Raw genomic sequence first — 17,891 nt, 5'->3', positions numbered from 1 at the left:
TAAAATTAAGCTGCATCACACATGCGTTTCAAAATACGGTGCCACCTCTACATTCGCGGCGCAGTGGCCGACAGGGGGCTGTGTAGTGGGCCAACACGGCCACAGGGGTGACACAAACCCGCCATTGTTGTAACTACCCTCAAGCGGGTGCTTTTGGCTAAACTGCCATCTTGTCCTGGTCGCACGTCATAGAAAACGTCATTTTGAGGTCATGTGACTTTGTTTACATGTCGTTTTGCCGCTTACTGACATATTTTCGCCGTCATAACACCAAGAGATGACCGTATTTTGCCAGCGTAAACTATGCGGTGCTTCTTCCGCAACATGGTAGCCCATGTCACCTTAGTTTAAGTATATCGCATCGGCTCGGTAAGTCTTAACGCGCGGTCGTCATCACATCTTTGGAAGTTATCAACAATACGAGGCTTTATGTGTAAAATTGCGCGTTTTACTGCGAGATTATCGGATAAAAATAATTACTGTGATCCAAAAACATCCAAAACGGCGTCCAGAAACAACAACCGCATTGTTTACAAACGGCCGCCGATCACGGGCGCCGCCATCTTTAAGGTCACGTGTGCCTTGACGTTTGCTGTGACGTGCGACCAGGACCTGTCCAGGATGCATTGCGTTCGCCCAGCACGCTTTCGTCTACGGAGCAATACATTGGATGCCACCCCTGTGAACACGGCCGATCCGCCTGCGTGCTAACGCTTTTCGTGATAGTTGCCACTTCGATACTGTACAGACACTTCGTGCGTGCCTCGTTAACCTGTGAAGCATTTCTGCTAGAATCATGACACGACAAACGTGACACGATATACTATAGACGCAGAGAAGGGAAAGCAGAAGAAGTGAGACATAACAGTAACATAAAAGTAATATGCATTCGAGCTGGTGTGTACCTGACGTTGGCAACATATCCCGGAGCTTTGTGGAAAACACAAATGCACAGATCACAGTTGTCTTGTGCTGTTCATTCTGTGTTTCGTACGTTTGTCTTTTCCCCAGGCTCCTGGATATGCTGAGAACAAAAGGTTTATCTGCCAAAAATGACAAATGTTTATCTGCCAGCGACTAACGCAACCGTAGCACTCGGATATATTTATTTTCGTTGATTGATATGTGGTTTGCGTATATGCCAAGCGCGTCGTTGACCTCCGCGGTTCGCTTAGACGACAAACAACAACGTGTGGTTTTATGTGGCTAAGACAATCTGCTCCGTCGACGTGTGCGACGAGGCGTCCCAAAGTCGTAGCACGAAGCGGTTCTCGAAAACCGCCTGGAAGCACCTCACGTCGCGGCATCCGCTTCCCTACTGGGACGTCTTGGCGCCGCCTCAAGATACCAATGCGAGAGACAAGCTTTTGGTGTCTGGTCCGGTCTGGTGTAGCGGGGCACTGCGGGCATGGCAACCCGTACGATTGTCACAAAGACTCTTTGTAGCCATTACACTAATATTTGTAACCAGGCAGAGGATTTCGGTCAATTCCAGCGTGATAAACACGAGAGACTAGGCACAGCTACAATACACAATCATCTTCAGCCTTTCATTTCGAAATACCAGAGAGATGAAGTGCCCACGGATCTGAGCGAGAGCGCCACCACTGCACTGTAATCCCAAGACAGGCACTAAGATAATCGATGTCCTTTACATGCGGGTTCTGTTCCAACAGGTGGGGAGATTCGGACCATGGGAATTCCCAGGGGGGCGAAGCGTGCAACCCAGTCAGAGTTTTTCTGAAGACTGATGCCGCGGACTGTGCGGTTCAGAGGTGAATTTTCAGAGGTAGAAAAATCATGGCTATGAATAAAGAGTGCACTATTTTCACAGGCGATCTTGAAGCCCCCCTCCTCTGCATCCCCTCGCAATACGCCCTTGATTAGGAGACACGTCACATCTAGAAACGGGAGATATGAAATATTCTTTATCTGCACAAGTGTGATTTTGTTATGACATTGAGATCAGTGGAGAGAAGAGGGCGATTATCGCGAATTCACATCATACATCGCTGCAGTCGGTGCTGGGGCTCGAGCGCGAATGAATGAGGGCTACAATAGCCCAACGAAGCGCTCAATGTTTCGAAACCAAAACAAATACTATATAAAAACAAGACAGTTTGTTCAGTGGGCCTATTGAAGTCACTTGTCGCAGGGTTGCTTCTTTGCAATGAGACCACGGAGGTAGTCATCAAGTGAGCGTTGTCTGGCAACCGCTTCATAACCGTAATGTTTACTCCAGATATCATGCAGAGCCTTTCGCTTTTGTCTGTTCATTCTGGCGATGTACTTCTTGACACGTTGACCGAACCTACGGGGTGACAAGAGAGGTATCCAGGCATTAGAGATGTCAAAGACATCGGAATCCAAAAAAACGCGTATCACCTGCAACTCTCGTATAGCGGCTCGTATGGTGTGAAATTGATATTAGACTATTCTCGATGGATGTTGCACAAAGCTACGTGGAGTTCGCAGCAGCCAAAGGAGTCTGCGGGGGTTGGGGTCGTTCCTAAGGGATTATATCAGGTTTCGTGGGCTAAGTGGGCTAAAGTCAGTTGAACAGAACCACACAAGTACCGTATTTTCACGCGTATTAGCCGCGGCTTATGCGCGATTTTTTTTTCTCACGGGCGCCCTGCGGCTTATCCACCGGTGCGGCTTATCTGATGACTATTTTTTCCTGGTATTTTCCCCATACGCGGATTTTAACGAAAGGGCCGACAGTGTCTCTGGAACAGCACTGCCCTGCCGATGCACGAACAGTGCGTAACAGGGACGGGTCCACATTCGACTAGATTGATCTTCCTGGTGCATTCCCCCAAGCAGCTTTAAGGAAAGTGGTGACAGTGATTCACGTCTTCTGGAAGATCACTCACCCATCAGTCCACGAAAAACACCCGACAAGGGCACAATCCGATATTGGTAGAACTCCAGAACTGACCTCCTCTGTTGTACACTGTGCCGATCCCGGAGTATGGACCACAGGGTTTATGACCTTCTCTATGGTCTCCTTTGTCGCACAAATCAGTCGTCTCGTATTGCCCGCGGCTTATCTGCGGGTGCGGCTTATCTGCCAGAAAATTTTCAAAACGTCCCAAAAAACGCGTCCTGCGGCTTATCTGCGGTGCGGCTTATACGCGTGAAATTACGGTATTCCGAACCCAAGAAGTTACAAGGTCTGTCACAAGCCCAACCCCTTAGTTGCTCCGCGTTACCCGTTCCACAATACGAAACTTGTGGCGTACCTCAGACAATGCCTGGCGGGCGTCGAGCATCTAGGGCACAAAAGGGGGCCATCCTCAGGGGCAGTGGAGCAAGCTTTCCTCAAATCTTCCTCGGGCACAGAATGTCCGCAGTCTCCGAGCGCTACGAGGAGAACATTTAGGGACGTTCCCGCTGCTTCCTCGTACTCTTTCGGCTTGCAAACACTGCATAGCGTCGGACAGGGCTCGCCGCAGGCTCCGAGACAAGCATGGCCACAGGGCAGCAGTCTCGCGCAGCGATGGTTGCAGGGAGGCCGCGTACAAGGTTCGCAACACAAGGCACCACAACGATAGTGCGGACACGACCACGTGCAGGGTTCTCCGCAAGGTGGACATGGATAGCCACATACAGCCGGGCACGGGCCGTGAGGGCAGGACATTGGGCACGATAGCTGGCACGGGTATGGGCACGGCGTTTTGTAGCAGGCGACCGGACACGGATGACCGCAGGCAAGAGACCGGGGACAAGGTTCTAAGCAAGGAAATTCCCTTTTCAGCAGACTGCACGGAACGATATCTTTGTGGCCACAAGCTCTGTCCATAGTAACATACTTGTTGCACGTACTTGCGCAAGGTTCACTACAGGCATTCGAGCAAGGATGACCGCAGTGTAGGATAGCTGGACAAGGTGCACGGCACAGTCTAGAAATGGCAGAGGAATCCTTTTGCTTCCAACAAGGAACTACAACGGTGTGTCCAGATAAGCACGGAGCGGCTACTTCGGCATTGCAAACGTGGCTGCAAGCTCTCGTGCATCCGAAACGGCATATGTGTCCACATGGCTGAGACTTCGGACACTGATCGCACGCGAAAAATGATTCAGTTTGGGTCTGCCAGCATTCGAGGACCACGTCATGTCCGCAAGGAAGCACGTAACTAGATTTCGTCCTGCATGCAATAACCGTTGTCAACTCACGACACTCCGCAGTGGCCGTATGGCCGCAGGGTAAGGACTTCTTTACGGCTTCCCTGCACGGGTTATCGCCACACGGCTCACCACAACGCCCTGCACACTTATGTCCGCATTGTAGCAGTCTCTCGCAGCGGGCTTGACAGAGTTCTGGATTAGCAGCGATACAGCCAGACATCTTGCACGGGACTTCGATGAGATGTCCGCATGGACCTACCTCAACATTTGATACCATGCACGCTCCACCGCAGAGCTCGCCGCATTTTTTGCCACATGGATGACCGCATGACTTCAAGCGTCGCCCGCACTTTTTCGTGCAAGTCGCCTCGTCTGCCATGTAGCACGGGACTTTCGAAGTATGGTGGCAAGCGGGAAACTCCACCTTAATGTGCACCGTGCAACGCGTACAGTGGCCGTGGCAGCGTTCGTTGCAACAGTGACCTCTGGAACATGTCTTTCCGCAACGCTCTCTGCAGGTGAACAGCTTGTGGTCCTCAGTATCCATGTGACAGTTTTTTGGACAAGAATGTCCGCAAGGAAGGGAGGCTGGGCACGGAAGGTTACAGAAACCATTACGACCGCTAGGAAAGTCCTCTGGTGTTCTTACTACTGCCGTGCTGTTCGAGTGTCTCCTGCACCGTAACTTCAGTTCGCATCCGACCAGACCACGATATTTGAGGTCGTCAACGATGTCTCTCCATAAGTTGGACGCCTCGCTCAGTAAGGTCATATTGCCTACGCAGTAAAATCCCATACGAGCCCTGGACAGGAGGACACAAATTCGGTTCGCCACTTGAACAAAACCGGTTTCCCCAGTTTCGTTGGAGCGAACCAGGGACAAGAGGATGATGTCGTTCTCTTCTCCTTGGAAATTATCCACTACTGTGATGGCCACCGCGGTCAGCTCGTGATATGTATTAGCTGTGCGCTCTAGAAGCTTCTTCTGACCCATGTACGGCGTGAGCAAAGTGATTTGAGAAGGTTGGTAACCCTGAGCAAGCAGGTATCTGCAGAGGTTGACAAGAAAATTTGCCTCGAAAACGTTGCTATAGCTTCTGCCAGAATTTTTCCGTTCTGGGGAGGAGTGATTGAAGAAGAACATGTTCGTGGTCATACCCTCAATGTCTTCGTATCGTTCCACGCACGGGTGGGGCTCCAAAGTAGGGTAGAATCGTGGCGTGAGAAGGCGGGCGAAGTCCGGCCTCATGCGATGTTGAACGCAGAGCTGTTTGACACCCACGCCGTTGATAAGCATTCTTTCGAAAAGAGACACGTCCATCTTGTATCTGTTAAGTAAACCATCTTGCTTTCAAATGTAAGTAGTACAAAGCAGACGACGACAGCAATATTACGATTAAAGAACGGCAGTCGATGGACGGGTACCGGGACTGGGAACCACGCTATGCGGCTGAACGTTACACATGATGCGCTTACACGATGTTAGATCCTCAACATACCAAGCTTCGCGCACACACACGAGGACAAGCTTCCACACTCTACACATCCCCTTTGATTCCCTGTCACATCCACACCCATTTGTTTACAGAGTATCGTGGTGGTGAAACACAGGGACGGACATAACACTCTTGGCGTACAGCGGCGGGTTGCGTTACAAGGTTTGGTGCCGGGTTACGCACACTTCCAACAGTTTACGACCCAAACACGTAAGATAACCCCTATGGGTGCGATTTTCTTTGCGATTTCCTGAATAGTGTTATCGTGCCCCGTAGCCCACTCAATGAGCGTTGCACCCAAGCCTATTGCTTGTCAATGGGTCTTGAGTGTAACACTCGTTGAGTGTTGCATTCAAAAAGTTTCGTGCAAGCGGGCCCTGTACCTGATTGACAGTTCTTGTACATTCGTGGGCGGACGCAACTGCTGGTGGTCCCCGATGAGGATCACATGCTGAGTTTGCGGAGCCAAACTTGTCACCACGTGAGCTTCGAGTACTTCGGCTGCCTCTTCCACGATGACGATGCGCGGTTGCACCTCGCGGAGGAGAGCCTGGTACTTAGCCGCGCACGTTGTTGTCATTCCAATGACCTGAAACAAGACTACTGGTCATCTGCAGACACACAGCAGGAGTAATGTTTGCACTCTAGTGCCCTTCTTGGAACTCATTAGGTACCCACCTTGGACGCCCTAAGGACCGATAGGTCAGCCATTAGTCTGGAGTGCGCCATGCGCTCTTGCACATCTTCCATTGTTGTCATCTCAGAAGTTTGAAAGGTGTCAATCACAGAAGTCAGGTTGTCGACCCAGTATCGATACAGTTTCCAGCGCTCTCGAGATCGTAGTGTCCAGACGTCCTCGACGTGATCGTCTCCTGTGGCTCGATCGCCCTCCTTGATGATGATGCGCAGATGTGCTTCCCAAGAGATTGTGTCCAGGTCCCGCTTGTTGAATCCTTTTATAGCTTTGTGCACCTGTTTAAGTGACGTCCCTATCACCGCACTGCCTAATGTGAATTGCCTATGCCTAATGGTTCAATATGTCACAAAACCAGCCACCAATAATTTAAGCGTCAGTTTTGAAGTCCACGCAGGAGTCTTTTGGCGTTGTGCGAAACGAGTTTAAATGTGGCCTTATACTCTTAAGCTGGCGGTAATTTTTTTTAAAAATCCTATCATGAGGTGTCACGTGGATAGTGGTGCGCGCGGGTACGGTTATTCCCGTGGATCCGCGCGGATATCCGGTCTACGCCGTGCTGCGGAAAAAATATAACGTCTTGAAATACACGAGGGTAAGGTGCGGATAAACTCGCGCACCACTGCGGCAGGCGCGGATATCGGCATTTTATCCTCAAATAAGCATTTGTGTTGTTGTCGACGTCCGCCAGGTGGAGCCACAATTGACGCGAAGAGTCCAAAATGGTGTGAACGTGTATATCATTTGCACAGTTGTGGATGACACAATATTCCTGGGTGGTTTACGTAACATTTTCGTCATGCGGATTTTCGTCATGCGGTGACTGCGGATACATCTGTTTCATCCGACGCGGATGCGGTCGCGGATTTTACGTGCGCGGGTGCAGTGCAGATGCGGATACTATCAATGTCATCGCGCTCTCGTCTGCCTAGGAGGCAGAAGACAGAAGACAGAGAACTCTGTGCAGAAGACGGATACATCAGATATACTCTGAGAATGTAGTGTACCAATCCAGCCTCCCTTACCGATGACATGTCCTTTTTGCTGCATTGATTCAGGAAGAGTGCTTTCGTTTGTTCCAGGCGCAACCACACCCTGAACACTTGACAGAAGGAATGCTCGTCGAACACCGCTTGGAAGAAGGACCGGCAGCACGCCTTGCTCATGACATGCATAAGCAGTTTTACAACGTCCTCTTCCTCAGGTACGGACAAGACGGTCTGTGACAATGTTGAAAGCGTCTGAAAAAAGGTCAATGCATAAGTTACCGTGTGAGCTGAGATGCAGCAACGTCAAAGGTACAAAGATTGGCTAAGGCTTTGTCCTTTGCTTGTCCGTAGAAGGTATAAGAGCATGCACGTTAGATCAGCGGGAGCACAACGGAAGACCAGTAGAAATCTTCCTCAGCTCCTTGAGGAACGCATCACTTCCCGTGTATTCTCACAAGCGACATTCCTCAGAATACGCCACCGGAAGATGCGATACAGTCACATGAGCGCGTGCGCTCAACGTCATGTCTTTGCGTGCACTGCTGACCGTGGGGAAGATACTCAACAAAACAACTTAATTCTGCCCCGTGAGCACCTTTTCGCTTTTTCTTCCGCTAGAAAATTCCGTGGGGATATCGTTCGTGTGAATACACGTTTAGGCCCCGTTAGCACCATCCTGTGCACTACACAAACGAAAACATCAAAAACAAAAGGCAAACCTTCACTCGTTCAAGGTGCTTCCGTAGAGCTTCAGACGACTGCCGACCAGCGTGTGTCCGTTTACACTTCTTATTGACATGATACATTTTCAAGGCGTTGTTCTTACATCCACCGCCCATCCTCGTAACAAGTTTCGTGAACTGAAGCACGCCTTCCAGAAACTGATCCAGGGCGCGATTTGTATAACAGACCACCAAGATGGGACCTTGGTCGTCACCCCATACAGCGTCGTTCTCCAGCAGCGTCTGAACAATCTTCAAACCCATGTAGGTCTTTCCCGTTCCCGGAGGTCCCTGTATAACGCCTAGTTCATGGGTTAGCGCGTATTGAAGAGCCTCCAGTTGGGAGCTGTCCAGTTGGAGTTCTTCCGCCTTTGGCCAGCTGTCTCGGTCGAGGAGGGTCACCTTTCGGCGGGTACCACCAGGTGTCTCTAGGAGACACGTTATGTCGAACGTCGTCCAATTATTCACGTAACTTGGATGGAAAACGACAGATTCCGCACCTGCAACGGCGTGTAGTTGAGTGTGAAAAAGTGACGAACGAGGGAAAAACTGATACAAACAATTATACGCCTGTGCCGTCAACAGTGCAAGTGTTTATGTTCCTGATGTCGTCAGCTGCCACTGTAAGCAACGTGGGTACTGTCGCAAAGCTTGAAACATGATCTTGGGAAGGTTCTATCTTCGTTCTGTGAGTTGCAACCGGTTAGGCACGCAAAGAGTTCTGTGTATTCCTGTATTTTGCTCGCCAAAGGATGTTATGATATCTACAGGGTGTCCACGCTAAGTGTGAACAGATTTTGCAAAAATATATATAACACTTTTTCCAAGATGAAATCAATTGCAATATAGCATATGCTAAAGGGAACTCCCTAGCAGGGCATTAGCAGTCCAAAGGCAATGTCTTAATTAACGTTCATCCAGGTTGCGCTTCTTAGAAGACGCGTCTTTCTTTCACCCCCAATGTGAGAGGGAGAAAGAGCACACTATCGCCTCTCGCGTCATGGAAAAAGATTAAAAGGAAACAGAAAATGCACCCCAAGATAAGGCTAGTTCCGATAGAGTCACCCGATACATTTGTTTTTGATTTGTTTCCGCAAGTTAAAGCTCATCTTCGACACATGAGGCGGCACTGTGCTCCTTCCCCGTCTCCCGTTGGGGATGAAGGAAATACGCGTCTTCTAAGAAGCGCAATGAACAAAATAAAGAAAAAATGGCGTTCCTTCACGAATTTTTTGCGGGCGATCTATCGAACGGATTTTTGTTCTGAAAACGGCTACGATATCAGGTGACCGAAAGGAACAGATGTTCTCATTGGGACAACTTTGTAGCTTTTATAATTAAAAAGTTAATTAATGAAATTTAATTAAGACATTGCCTTTGGACTTTGCTAATGCCCTGCTAGGGAGTGCCCTTCAGCATATGCTATATTGCAATTGATTTCATCTTAGAAAACGTGTTATATATATTAAAAAAAATCTGTTCACACTTAGCGTGGACACCCTGTATATCTGTGCAAAACAGTTTTGTTGCGCGGCCTGCCATGAACTGTCCTGGGGTTCCAGAGAACGCTCTTTCTGCGTTACATATAGCCACACGAGACACATGCTCCAATAGGTAACACGAAGTCATGAAATGCTATTCTTCAACATTCAACTATATAAATCACGCATGTCGGGAAGCACACTATGTGCACAAACGCGTGCGTATAGTCGATGGGGAAAGGAAAATACATATATTACGGAAGCGCCTACAACCTAAGATCACGTGGTGACGTTCTTGCCTACGTACCAGGAATACTTGAATATAGTAACGACGTTGGTCTGTATCAGCTCACCTACGATGTACTTTTCCAGTGGAAGAACGTGCGTGTTTTGCAGAGCCTGGAATACATGACGATAACCCTCGAAGTATGCAATGCTTTCCAGAACAACAAACTGGCCCGTGACTGCGCTGCTACAATTCCAGAATGTGACTTCAACGACGCCTCTGCCGAGCATACTTGGAGTGGCACGAGACACCGTAGCCACCTGGATTGTCTCGAAGTTGTCCTTACTGAAGCAAAGAAGCGATCCGGGAATGAAGCGCCTCGTTCCCTTCCAGAGTATCTTTGAGAAGCTCGAGGCGTCGAACTGCACAACGTATACCCTTCCATCTGCGTTGACGGAAGAGGAAATGACGACAACGCCGGAATGGACGTTGACGCCGTCCAACTTGTGGAATATTTCTTTCCTGCACAGAAATACATCGGCTTAATTAAACGTAAAACTAATTATCTCGCGCCCGTTTTAATGACCAAGAATCGCAGACCGTTGTAATGCTTCAAATGCTCCCGCGAAGTCTCAGTAGATCGCACGCAATCGTTTCGCGTAACGCTACAGTCAAGACTGTACGCGTCTGACGGAGCACACATTTTAGTATACCGGGCTCCAGCGCGCAAGCTATTTCCACGAACGCACTTGACGCAAGAGTCAACGCCTGCAACTGAGTCGTAGGGCTTGGACAGCCGAAATAGAAAGAACGTATTTTTAAAATTCCGTGTTAGCGCCGCGAAGCAACTGTGGCTATGAGCGGCGTATAGAAGTGGCCAGATAGAGAGAGGACAGCAGGAAGGAGTGGGGGACAGGGGGTGTTAGTATGCGTCCTGGACTGACTTCAGGAGAACTGAGGACATTTGTCTAGAAAGTCGTCGGAAAAATCCTCGGACAGCAAAGCCGGTGGTAGGATTCGAACCCACCACTTCCCAGTCTTCAGCACGACCTTGGCTACCATCAACGAGCGGGACGCCTTAACCCACTCTGCCGCTGGTCTAAAAAGAAGTGGTAGAACGTGTGAATGCATTCTCGTAATGTTTAACGTTATTTTGTACTTGCAGTACACTTTGCTTTTCGATCTTAACGAATGAGTAGACGATATGCTTGCCCAAATCCTACGAGGTGCTCCCGCAAATGCTTCTTACGTTGGGATGTTATTCCTGAAAAACAGCTCATGCGCGCAAGCACTCTTTGCGTACTGTGCATGCTATGTTCTAGCAGGTACGATCCACTAAAACCCTCCTGAAATGTCCATCTCACAGTATGGTTACTGGCATATATCAACGCAAAAATAAAATACGATACACATGCGCCATAGTAATGATATAAGCGCATGGTATCGATAAACATGGGTGGCTCCGACAAGGCTGATCAATTTTTGAGCAAGAGACGGCAAGTTTCGCAATATTCTGGCATTATACGAAGTTTACCTGTATCTATATCCACGGACTTCCTGTGCCCGTGCGCACTCCCTTATCCCTTCCCGGAGCGGACGGACGAAATCCTCACGAAGCAGCCTAAACTGGACGTCCAGATAGTGCTCCGTGCTATTATACGACCCACGGACACGATTAGGCGTCAAATGAGGCAATTCTCTGGCTAGCAACTCTTCAGATGCTGGAACGACTGGGAGAGTTCTGAAGTCCGGGTGGGACAACACACGTTGTCTACCCAGCATGGCGCCACTCGTCGCAAACGCTTCCAACTTCACGGCCCTATTGTAGATGTCGTCGATGCCTAATTGTGATTCACGCAGTGAATCAACCATCGCCGTTATGTAGGGTAGTAGGCTAAGGAAGGTGTCCGTATTCAGAACAAATTCCTTTATGGCCTCCAAGACGTCCAGTAGGTGAACGAGGGATTCCAGCTGAAAAAGCAGGCACTTGCTTAATCATTTTCTAGTTCTGTAAATAACCCAGCACAGAACACTCGTACGCAAACAAAGGCGTAAGCTTCCAGTGACAAGTCAAGCTCAGGGCAAGTCAACTACAACAGGTCAAGTTCGCCCACAAGTCTGAAGACGTCTGTGATCCGCCTAGGAGCGCGCATGCCTTCGCGTCTCAACGTAGTGCCCGCGCACGGATGCTTCAAACTTACACAGATGACGTTGCCAAAACACACTCGTCGAAGACGACGTACTAATTGCGTACTTTTGAAGCAAAGCACATAAAATATTCTCACTAACAAAACAATGCGTCCTTACCTGCTGAGAACAGTTTTCGAGTGACGAAACCTGAACGCAAAATTTGGCAGCGTCTTTGTCGCAAAGTTTTCAGATGTAGCTGTCTTCCTAAGAAGGTCCCGAAGTCTACGAGAGCCGCGGTCGCAGTGCGAACACAGGAGACTGAGCACCGCGAAGGCCCACTTGAGGTCCTGGAAGTCTAGGTCGTCGCACTCCAGGAACGCGTCAAAACCATAGGGTATTAAGAATGGCAGTTGGGCTGCACAGGCAAATCCCTCGGAAGAAAGCCCACCAAGGATGGTCACTTCCACGAAGACACCGAGAAGACATAACGCTGCATCAGGTCGTACGTATCTTGAGACAAATTGTGGAATGCATCAGCGCGTGCCTTCTTCTTCTTCAACGTCTCTACATGCACGTGATGATACTTCCTCTTCATCAGGGACTTTCTTGGGATCTTTCATCTTTCATCTTAGTCTTGCGGGGTCATAATCGGTGGTGGCAGCAATGACCAAAAACGTCAAGAAGGTGCGCATCTAGAGTGTGTCTTAAAACAATTATTTTGGTTTGTGTGCATGTACATGTCACACTCTCAGAGGCTTTGTTTTTGTAAGCACTTCTCAAAGAATTGGGGGATGCCAAGTTTTTGGCTAAAATCGCGTTTTAAAATGTAGCCTCTGGATCTGTCCTAGGCGGGAAATCTGTCTGACAAAACGCGCTCAAATCTTGACTGTCCCGCAACACTTCTTAGGTACCAGGTTTTTCGTTGGTCGTAGGTCAAACGTAACGCTGTATAGACCGTTACGTCAAGACGGGTACACAACCGCATCAAAATGAAACATGCAATGTATGTCACGGTATGGTACACCAGGTACGCTTTGAAACGCTGTGAGTATTTTTCGCGTTCCTCAATTATGTACAAATCCTGGTGATACATGCATGTGGCTTTCGTTCCCAACTAGCCAATAGCTCGAAACCACTAGTATCCCTATCCATGTGTCATGAGCGCAATTGAACTCGACGAAGATTGGTGCAACACCACCACCTAAATATTTTCCGCACGGCACAAGGCGTACAAGCAATGGATATAGAGAGGACCGAGAATGCGGTCACAAATTCTGAGCGCATACATCGTAGAAGCAAGAAATACCACCATGGTGTTGCGAACACATCGAAGAAAGATGAAACACGGTAAGATTAGGGTGCAGAGGGAGCTGGTATTGAGGCACCCTAGGTAAGATCGCCCACTGGTCACACGGAGGTGAAAAGAAGAAAGATAAAAAAATGAAAAAACAAACCCCAACAAAACACGTTCTGTCACGGGTGAAACTACAGAGCCCAATTTCCCAGATGAAGATTAACACAGGCAGCACACACCGCGAATTAGAAATTGCGCAATTCAAAGAACCATTGTTGCTCTGTTCACGCATAGTATACAGTTCATGTCTGTACTTTTTTTTCCTATCTGTTACCTCTCCTTTTGTTGAAAAAAAAAGAAAAGAAGAAGAAAAATATATAATCATGCTCTGAGACGTGCTTGTGTATTACTATGGGTTTCTTGGTTCGACCACGTTTCGAAAAGCTGGAAGTGGTTTATGTGGGGAAGGATCACAACAAAGCGTTTATCTTCCCTATTCTATACAGCCAAAAATTAATCTTTCCATATTTGTCGGTATCGCTACCAATTTGGAGAGAAGACAATAGTCATACCGCCATGTCCTTTCACTCACTGATTAATACAAAAGCTGAGCAAACAGAGCAGGATAAAAAAAATAAAAAAAGACGAGAAAAAAAAAAGAAACTCGGTGAAATCTACACTGTCCAGGCTTACAAAGTTTCACTGACATTCTCAACACCGTGCAACAGTGGCCTACTGGTATATTGCCACGTATCATCGTCTTGCGGGTTGGGGGTCCCAATGGCCCGAATTCCGCAGGTAGTCCACGCTGTCTTCGACTCAGTCGTTTCTGTTCTTCCAGGCAGTTGAGCACGGATTGTCCCGCACCTCCACCAGAAATGTCACGGATGAAAACAGGCGAGCGAGACGGCGACAAGAGCGGTAGCTCTTAGACAGAACTAGGGTAAAGGATGCTCCGGCTGGGAGCTCACAAGCTTTTATACACAGCTGGGTCATTCCATGCCAAACGTCCTAGTGCAAAATTTGACCATCGCAGATTTTTCTTTAAAAAATCAGGCGGTGTTGTTATGATAAGAAAACATCACTGATGAAGTTTCAACTCGTTAAAAAAATTTTCGGTCTTGAACTTTGCATTTGAAATTTACGAAATTGCGCAAAACCGCACCTTCAAAAAGCTAATCGCGCTGCGTAATGGATAAAGATATTGCGCGCATTTTTAGACTGGATGGAAGCTGAAACGATAATACTTACACCTGAGAACTCAAAATGCACTCTGGACATGTTTCGTGCAATTTTAATGGCATGCGAAACACTGCCAAAATTGCAAACTTTGCCATTTTATTGCACACACATACTGAACACAAGAACGCTGAAAATACTTCATCGGCAAGATACTGTAGGGCTGTACAAGATTAAAAATTGCCGTCCAGAAAAGCGGAGAATAAGTTGGTGAAAAAAATACGTGAAGTCGTCACTTTTTCGCAAAAACGGTAAGCTTTGCTTGAAATATCAAAAATGGTGGGCCGCAGAAAAATATGAGGGAAGCTCTCAGAGATAGTATCAGGTGAGTTGAACAAGCTGATAAAGTTTCAAAAAGGTATTATTTTTTGTTTCTGAAAAAATAATTTTTGAAGGTTGGCACGTGGAGCGGCCTGTGCGGCTGAACGAACGTCACGGCGAGCGCCGCAGAAGATCGACGGCGCATCATTATTTCAGTCGTCCGGTACAGGTCCTCGTAGTGACGGGAACCGTTGCTTCTTAGAATACGACGTTAGTCCAACATTGATTGTGTGCTTATCAAGTGGTTCGAAGCTGTGATAGCGGCGTGTGCCTGGAATCGGCGACGCGTTTTGATACCGGTGCTGTAGGAATTCACTTGCTTTCTGAACATCAAGATCCAAAACCCAGATAGGAGTGATATTTTTGAGCGCCTCTTGTGCCCAGCGGAACGGCTGTACTGGAGTCAAAATCTGCTCCGTGAATGGTCGTTGAGGGCTTGCCTTTTTAGCTAACCGCTTCAGGGTGCCCCCAATTCCATCGCATGGCCCTTTGCCGTGCGATGTAGCAAAGAACTGCCATGTCGCGTCGATCCCGAAGTGGTCAGCATGGTGGCAGAGATTAACGAATTTTTTTTTCTTTTTTTTTTGTGTTGAGAGCTTGCCCCATCGGAAAAATAGTGAATCTTGGTTACACCCGGGATAGCACATCTTATCTCCGTTATGATACTTTTCTGAAAAGCGTACACTGTTGGGTTGTCGTGTGTGAGATGATCTGAAATGATGGCGTAGGACTTCACGTGGAGAGAACCGTCGACCTCGCCTTGCTCGTGATAGTAGATGCATGCCGGATGAACAGTTGCTTGAAAGCTGTCCCAATGGAAACTTTGCGGCGCGTCCTGCACCATAAAACTATAATTTTCGGCAACGTCCATCACAACGATGGCATCTGTGTCGGGTAGATGACCCTTCAGGTCGCGCAAGTATGCCTGCGACTTGCTGACGAAGTGGTGCGCCGCAAGCTCACTGATGACTTCCGCTAATCTTTCCTTGAAGTCGTCCGCTGGGAGGTTGAAGGTCTCCAGCCTACAGCGTTTACCACTCACCCACCGTTTGTACACAATTGGTTCTGTAGAATCCTGACGGTGCAGGCTGGTACTGCTCAAATGGTCTGTTAGGGCTGCCATTCCAGGGCATCGATCGCAATTCGCAGTCATGCAATGTTCGTTGTGCACGTCGCAAATGATTCGGGATATTAAGCTTTCGCAATCTTCCTTCAACCCTGCTGCGTGTATCATGAGCTTTGCATTCTGGTGGTATTGACATACACAAGTAGTGTGAGTTCCAGCTGCACCGGCGAGAACACACCACTGTGGCCTCAATGCAGTGAAACTGGAAAACCCAACCCTCATTTCCGTATTTTGAGATTTCTAGACTTCAAACGCCTCTCTTAGGTTCAGGAGCATCAGCCGTTTTTGTTTGCCGCGAAGTACGTCCTTTTTGCACGGCAGACACAAGGATATGGAATCGTCCTCGTAGAATGCTACAATCGCGGCCTTCACTGATTCCTGGAGCGGCCTATTTGTCCTGGGCTTCGGTTCGCTTAGAACACCGTGTGTCTCCTTCAGGCGTCGGGCTTGTCGCACGAGCCTTTCTGGGGCTCCAAAAAGTGCCATGGTGCTATCAAAGGACCATGAATTCGGCGCAAGTGTAAGAATTGCTGCCTTTTTCGAACGGCTGCCCTCCGTTCTGAACTTTCGCTTTAAATCGCCCATCATCGCCTTGTAACCCTCCTCCAAGATGATCGACTGCCAGTTATACTACCTGTTGCACCGTCAGATGAATCTGAGGAATCCTGCTCTCCTGAGGTTAGCGGCCCTTGCAATTCAGCTTTTTCCTTTGCTGTGCACGTGACGCCGCTTGGCGTTCTGTTGTCTGTTCACAGGACTATCGCCAACTGCACCGGGGCATGTGCTTGGGCCGGCCTCATTGTCGCTCTGCCAAGCACTCAACACTTCGATATTCGATTCTCGCAACAATTCTTCTTCGCCACTTTCGCCTTTCGCCTTATAACACTGCATGTAGCACAGGGTACAAAGCCTGTTCCCAGGCACCAGCTTCAGGTAAGGCAGCTTTCGCGCAAGCTGCAACGAGATCACCTTTGTTCCTTTTCGACGAGATTCATGTTGAGAAAATGGGTTCATGCATGTCTTGGGTGCAAATACGGTCGCTTACTAACTTCTAATTAATCTCTTAATAAGGTACTTCCTAACGTAGACCTCGTAATGATGACCACATATCAATCGCGGAGTAACTGCCTTCGCTCGAAGTATTACCAGTTCCCTTTCTACTTCTGGAAGATCCTCAACGTTACGCAACATGATTTCAGAATAGACAGTGCGATGGCACATTCCTGGCCCAAAACAACACGCGGGAGACACGCAGCTCCTGCGAAATGGGAACATTTACAATGTTAATCTCGCGCATGAACTTTGGAAGTGACAGTTAAACTCGCGACAAACGGATAGGCCAAACTGAAATTACATTTCTGACTTTCGTGATATATAGCTATAGTTTGGCAGGCACTGTGCTAAATTTGTGCGAGGCAGAAATATTACGTGGAGCCCCGTCTGTTTTTAGTTGCGCTTGTGACAGTACCATGTGCTCTAAATTCGATAAAACGACCGTAAACGTCGCGAAACGTAAAGGTGTGCCAAAGAGATGTTAAAACTTGCCATCCCAGTGGTCATTTGCTGCAACAGGAAGTTCTCGGGACGAAACTTCTCTGAAAGCATCCATAGCTGCCGAAACTGCATTACGAAGCCCACTCATGTAGCAGACGACTCTTAGCAGACGACTGAAGTGTTGATGCGCCGTCGATCGGCTGCATCGCCGGAGCTCTCCGTGACATTTGTTCGGCGGCACAGAGCGCTCCACATGCCAACCTTCAAAAATTATTTTTTCGGAAACAAAAAATAATACCTTTTTGAAACTTTCTCAGACCGCTCAATGCACCTGATACTATCTCAGAGAGCTTCCCTCGTATTTTGCGCGGCCCACCATTTTCGATATTTCGAGCCAAACTTACCGTTTTTCAGAAAAAATGACAATTTAACGTATTTTTTTCGATAACTTGTCCTCCGTTATTCAGGACGGCAATTTTTAATCCTGTACAGCCCTACAGTATCTTGCCTATAAATTATTTCAAACGCTCTTGTGTTCAGCATGTGCG

General features: G+C 48.3%; 2 protein-coding genes across 2 annotated transcripts; both read right to left on the bottom strand.

Moving 5' to 3' along the window:
* Nucleotides 1-3,381: 3,381 nt before the first annotated feature.
* LOC135377233 (NFX1-type zinc finger-containing protein 1-like) lies at nucleotides 3,382-6,545 on the bottom strand. Its single transcript, XM_064609536.1, has 6 exons — nucleotides 6,306-6,545; nucleotides 6,011-6,216; nucleotides 4,391-5,459; nucleotides 4,261-4,323; nucleotides 3,829-3,882; nucleotides 3,382-3,735 (listed from the first exon to the last, which is right to left on the bottom strand). The coding sequence occupies exons 1-6, from the start codon at nucleotides 6,384-6,386 to the stop codon at nucleotides 3,382-3,384; spliced, it is 1,827 nt and encodes a 608-aa protein (XP_064465606.1). The 5' UTR covers nucleotides 6,387-6,545.
* Nucleotides 6,546-7,133: 588 nt separating this feature from the next.
* Nucleotides 7,134-15,846, bottom strand: LOC135377225 (NFX1-type zinc finger-containing protein 1-like). The gene is made up of 8 exons (XM_064609522.1): nucleotides 15,390-15,846; nucleotides 12,156-12,359; nucleotides 12,047-12,099; nucleotides 11,274-11,710; nucleotides 9,867-10,261; nucleotides 8,030-8,532; nucleotides 7,347-7,562; nucleotides 7,134-7,280 (listed from the first exon to the last, which is right to left on the bottom strand). Exons 1-8 carry the CDS (start codon nucleotides 15,844-15,846, stop codon nucleotides 7,134-7,136), a joined length of 2,412 nt encoding a protein of 803 aa, XP_064465592.1.
* Between the last annotated feature and the right edge of the window lie 2,045 nt (nucleotides 15,847-17,891).

Source organism: Ornithodoros turicata, chromosome 1, assembly GCF_037126465.1.
Source record: "Ornithodoros turicata isolate Travis chromosome 1, ASM3712646v1, whole genome shotgun sequence".
Lineage (NCBI taxonomy): Eukaryota > Metazoa > Arthropoda > Arachnida > Ixodida > Argasidae > Ornithodoros > Ornithodoros turicata.
The sequence above is the reverse complement of the archived record's forward strand: the minus strand, read 5'-3'. Positions and strand labels throughout refer to the sequence as shown.

Bases quoted from the DNA above. Each gene is read 5' to 3' on its own strand.
- LOC135377233 (XM_064609536.1), bottom strand. From the start codon at position 6,386: ATGACAACAATGGAAGATGTGCAAGAGCGCATGGCGCACTCCAGACTA. The intron at 6,217-6,305 runs GTGGGTACCTAA...GTCTTGTTTCAG, and splicing joins CGGTCCTTAGGGCGTCCAAG to GTCATTGGAATGACAACAAC. The intron at 3,736-3,828 runs GTACGTGCAACA...TTCCTTGCTTAG, and splicing joins CTGTAGTGAACCTTGCGCAA to AACCTTGTCCCCGGTCTCTT.
- LOC135377225 (XM_064609522.1), bottom strand. From the start codon at position 15,846: ATGGCAGCCCTAACAGACCATTTGAGCAGTACCAGCCTGCACCGTCAG. The intron at 12,360-15,389 runs GTATCATAACGG...GACCTGATGCAG, and splicing joins AGTGTACGCTTTTCAGAAAA to CGTTATGTCTTCTCGGTGTC. The intron at 11,711-12,046 runs GTAAGGACGCAT...CTGCTTTTTCAG, and splicing joins TCGAAAACTGTTCTCAGCAG to CTGGAATCCCTCGTTCACCT.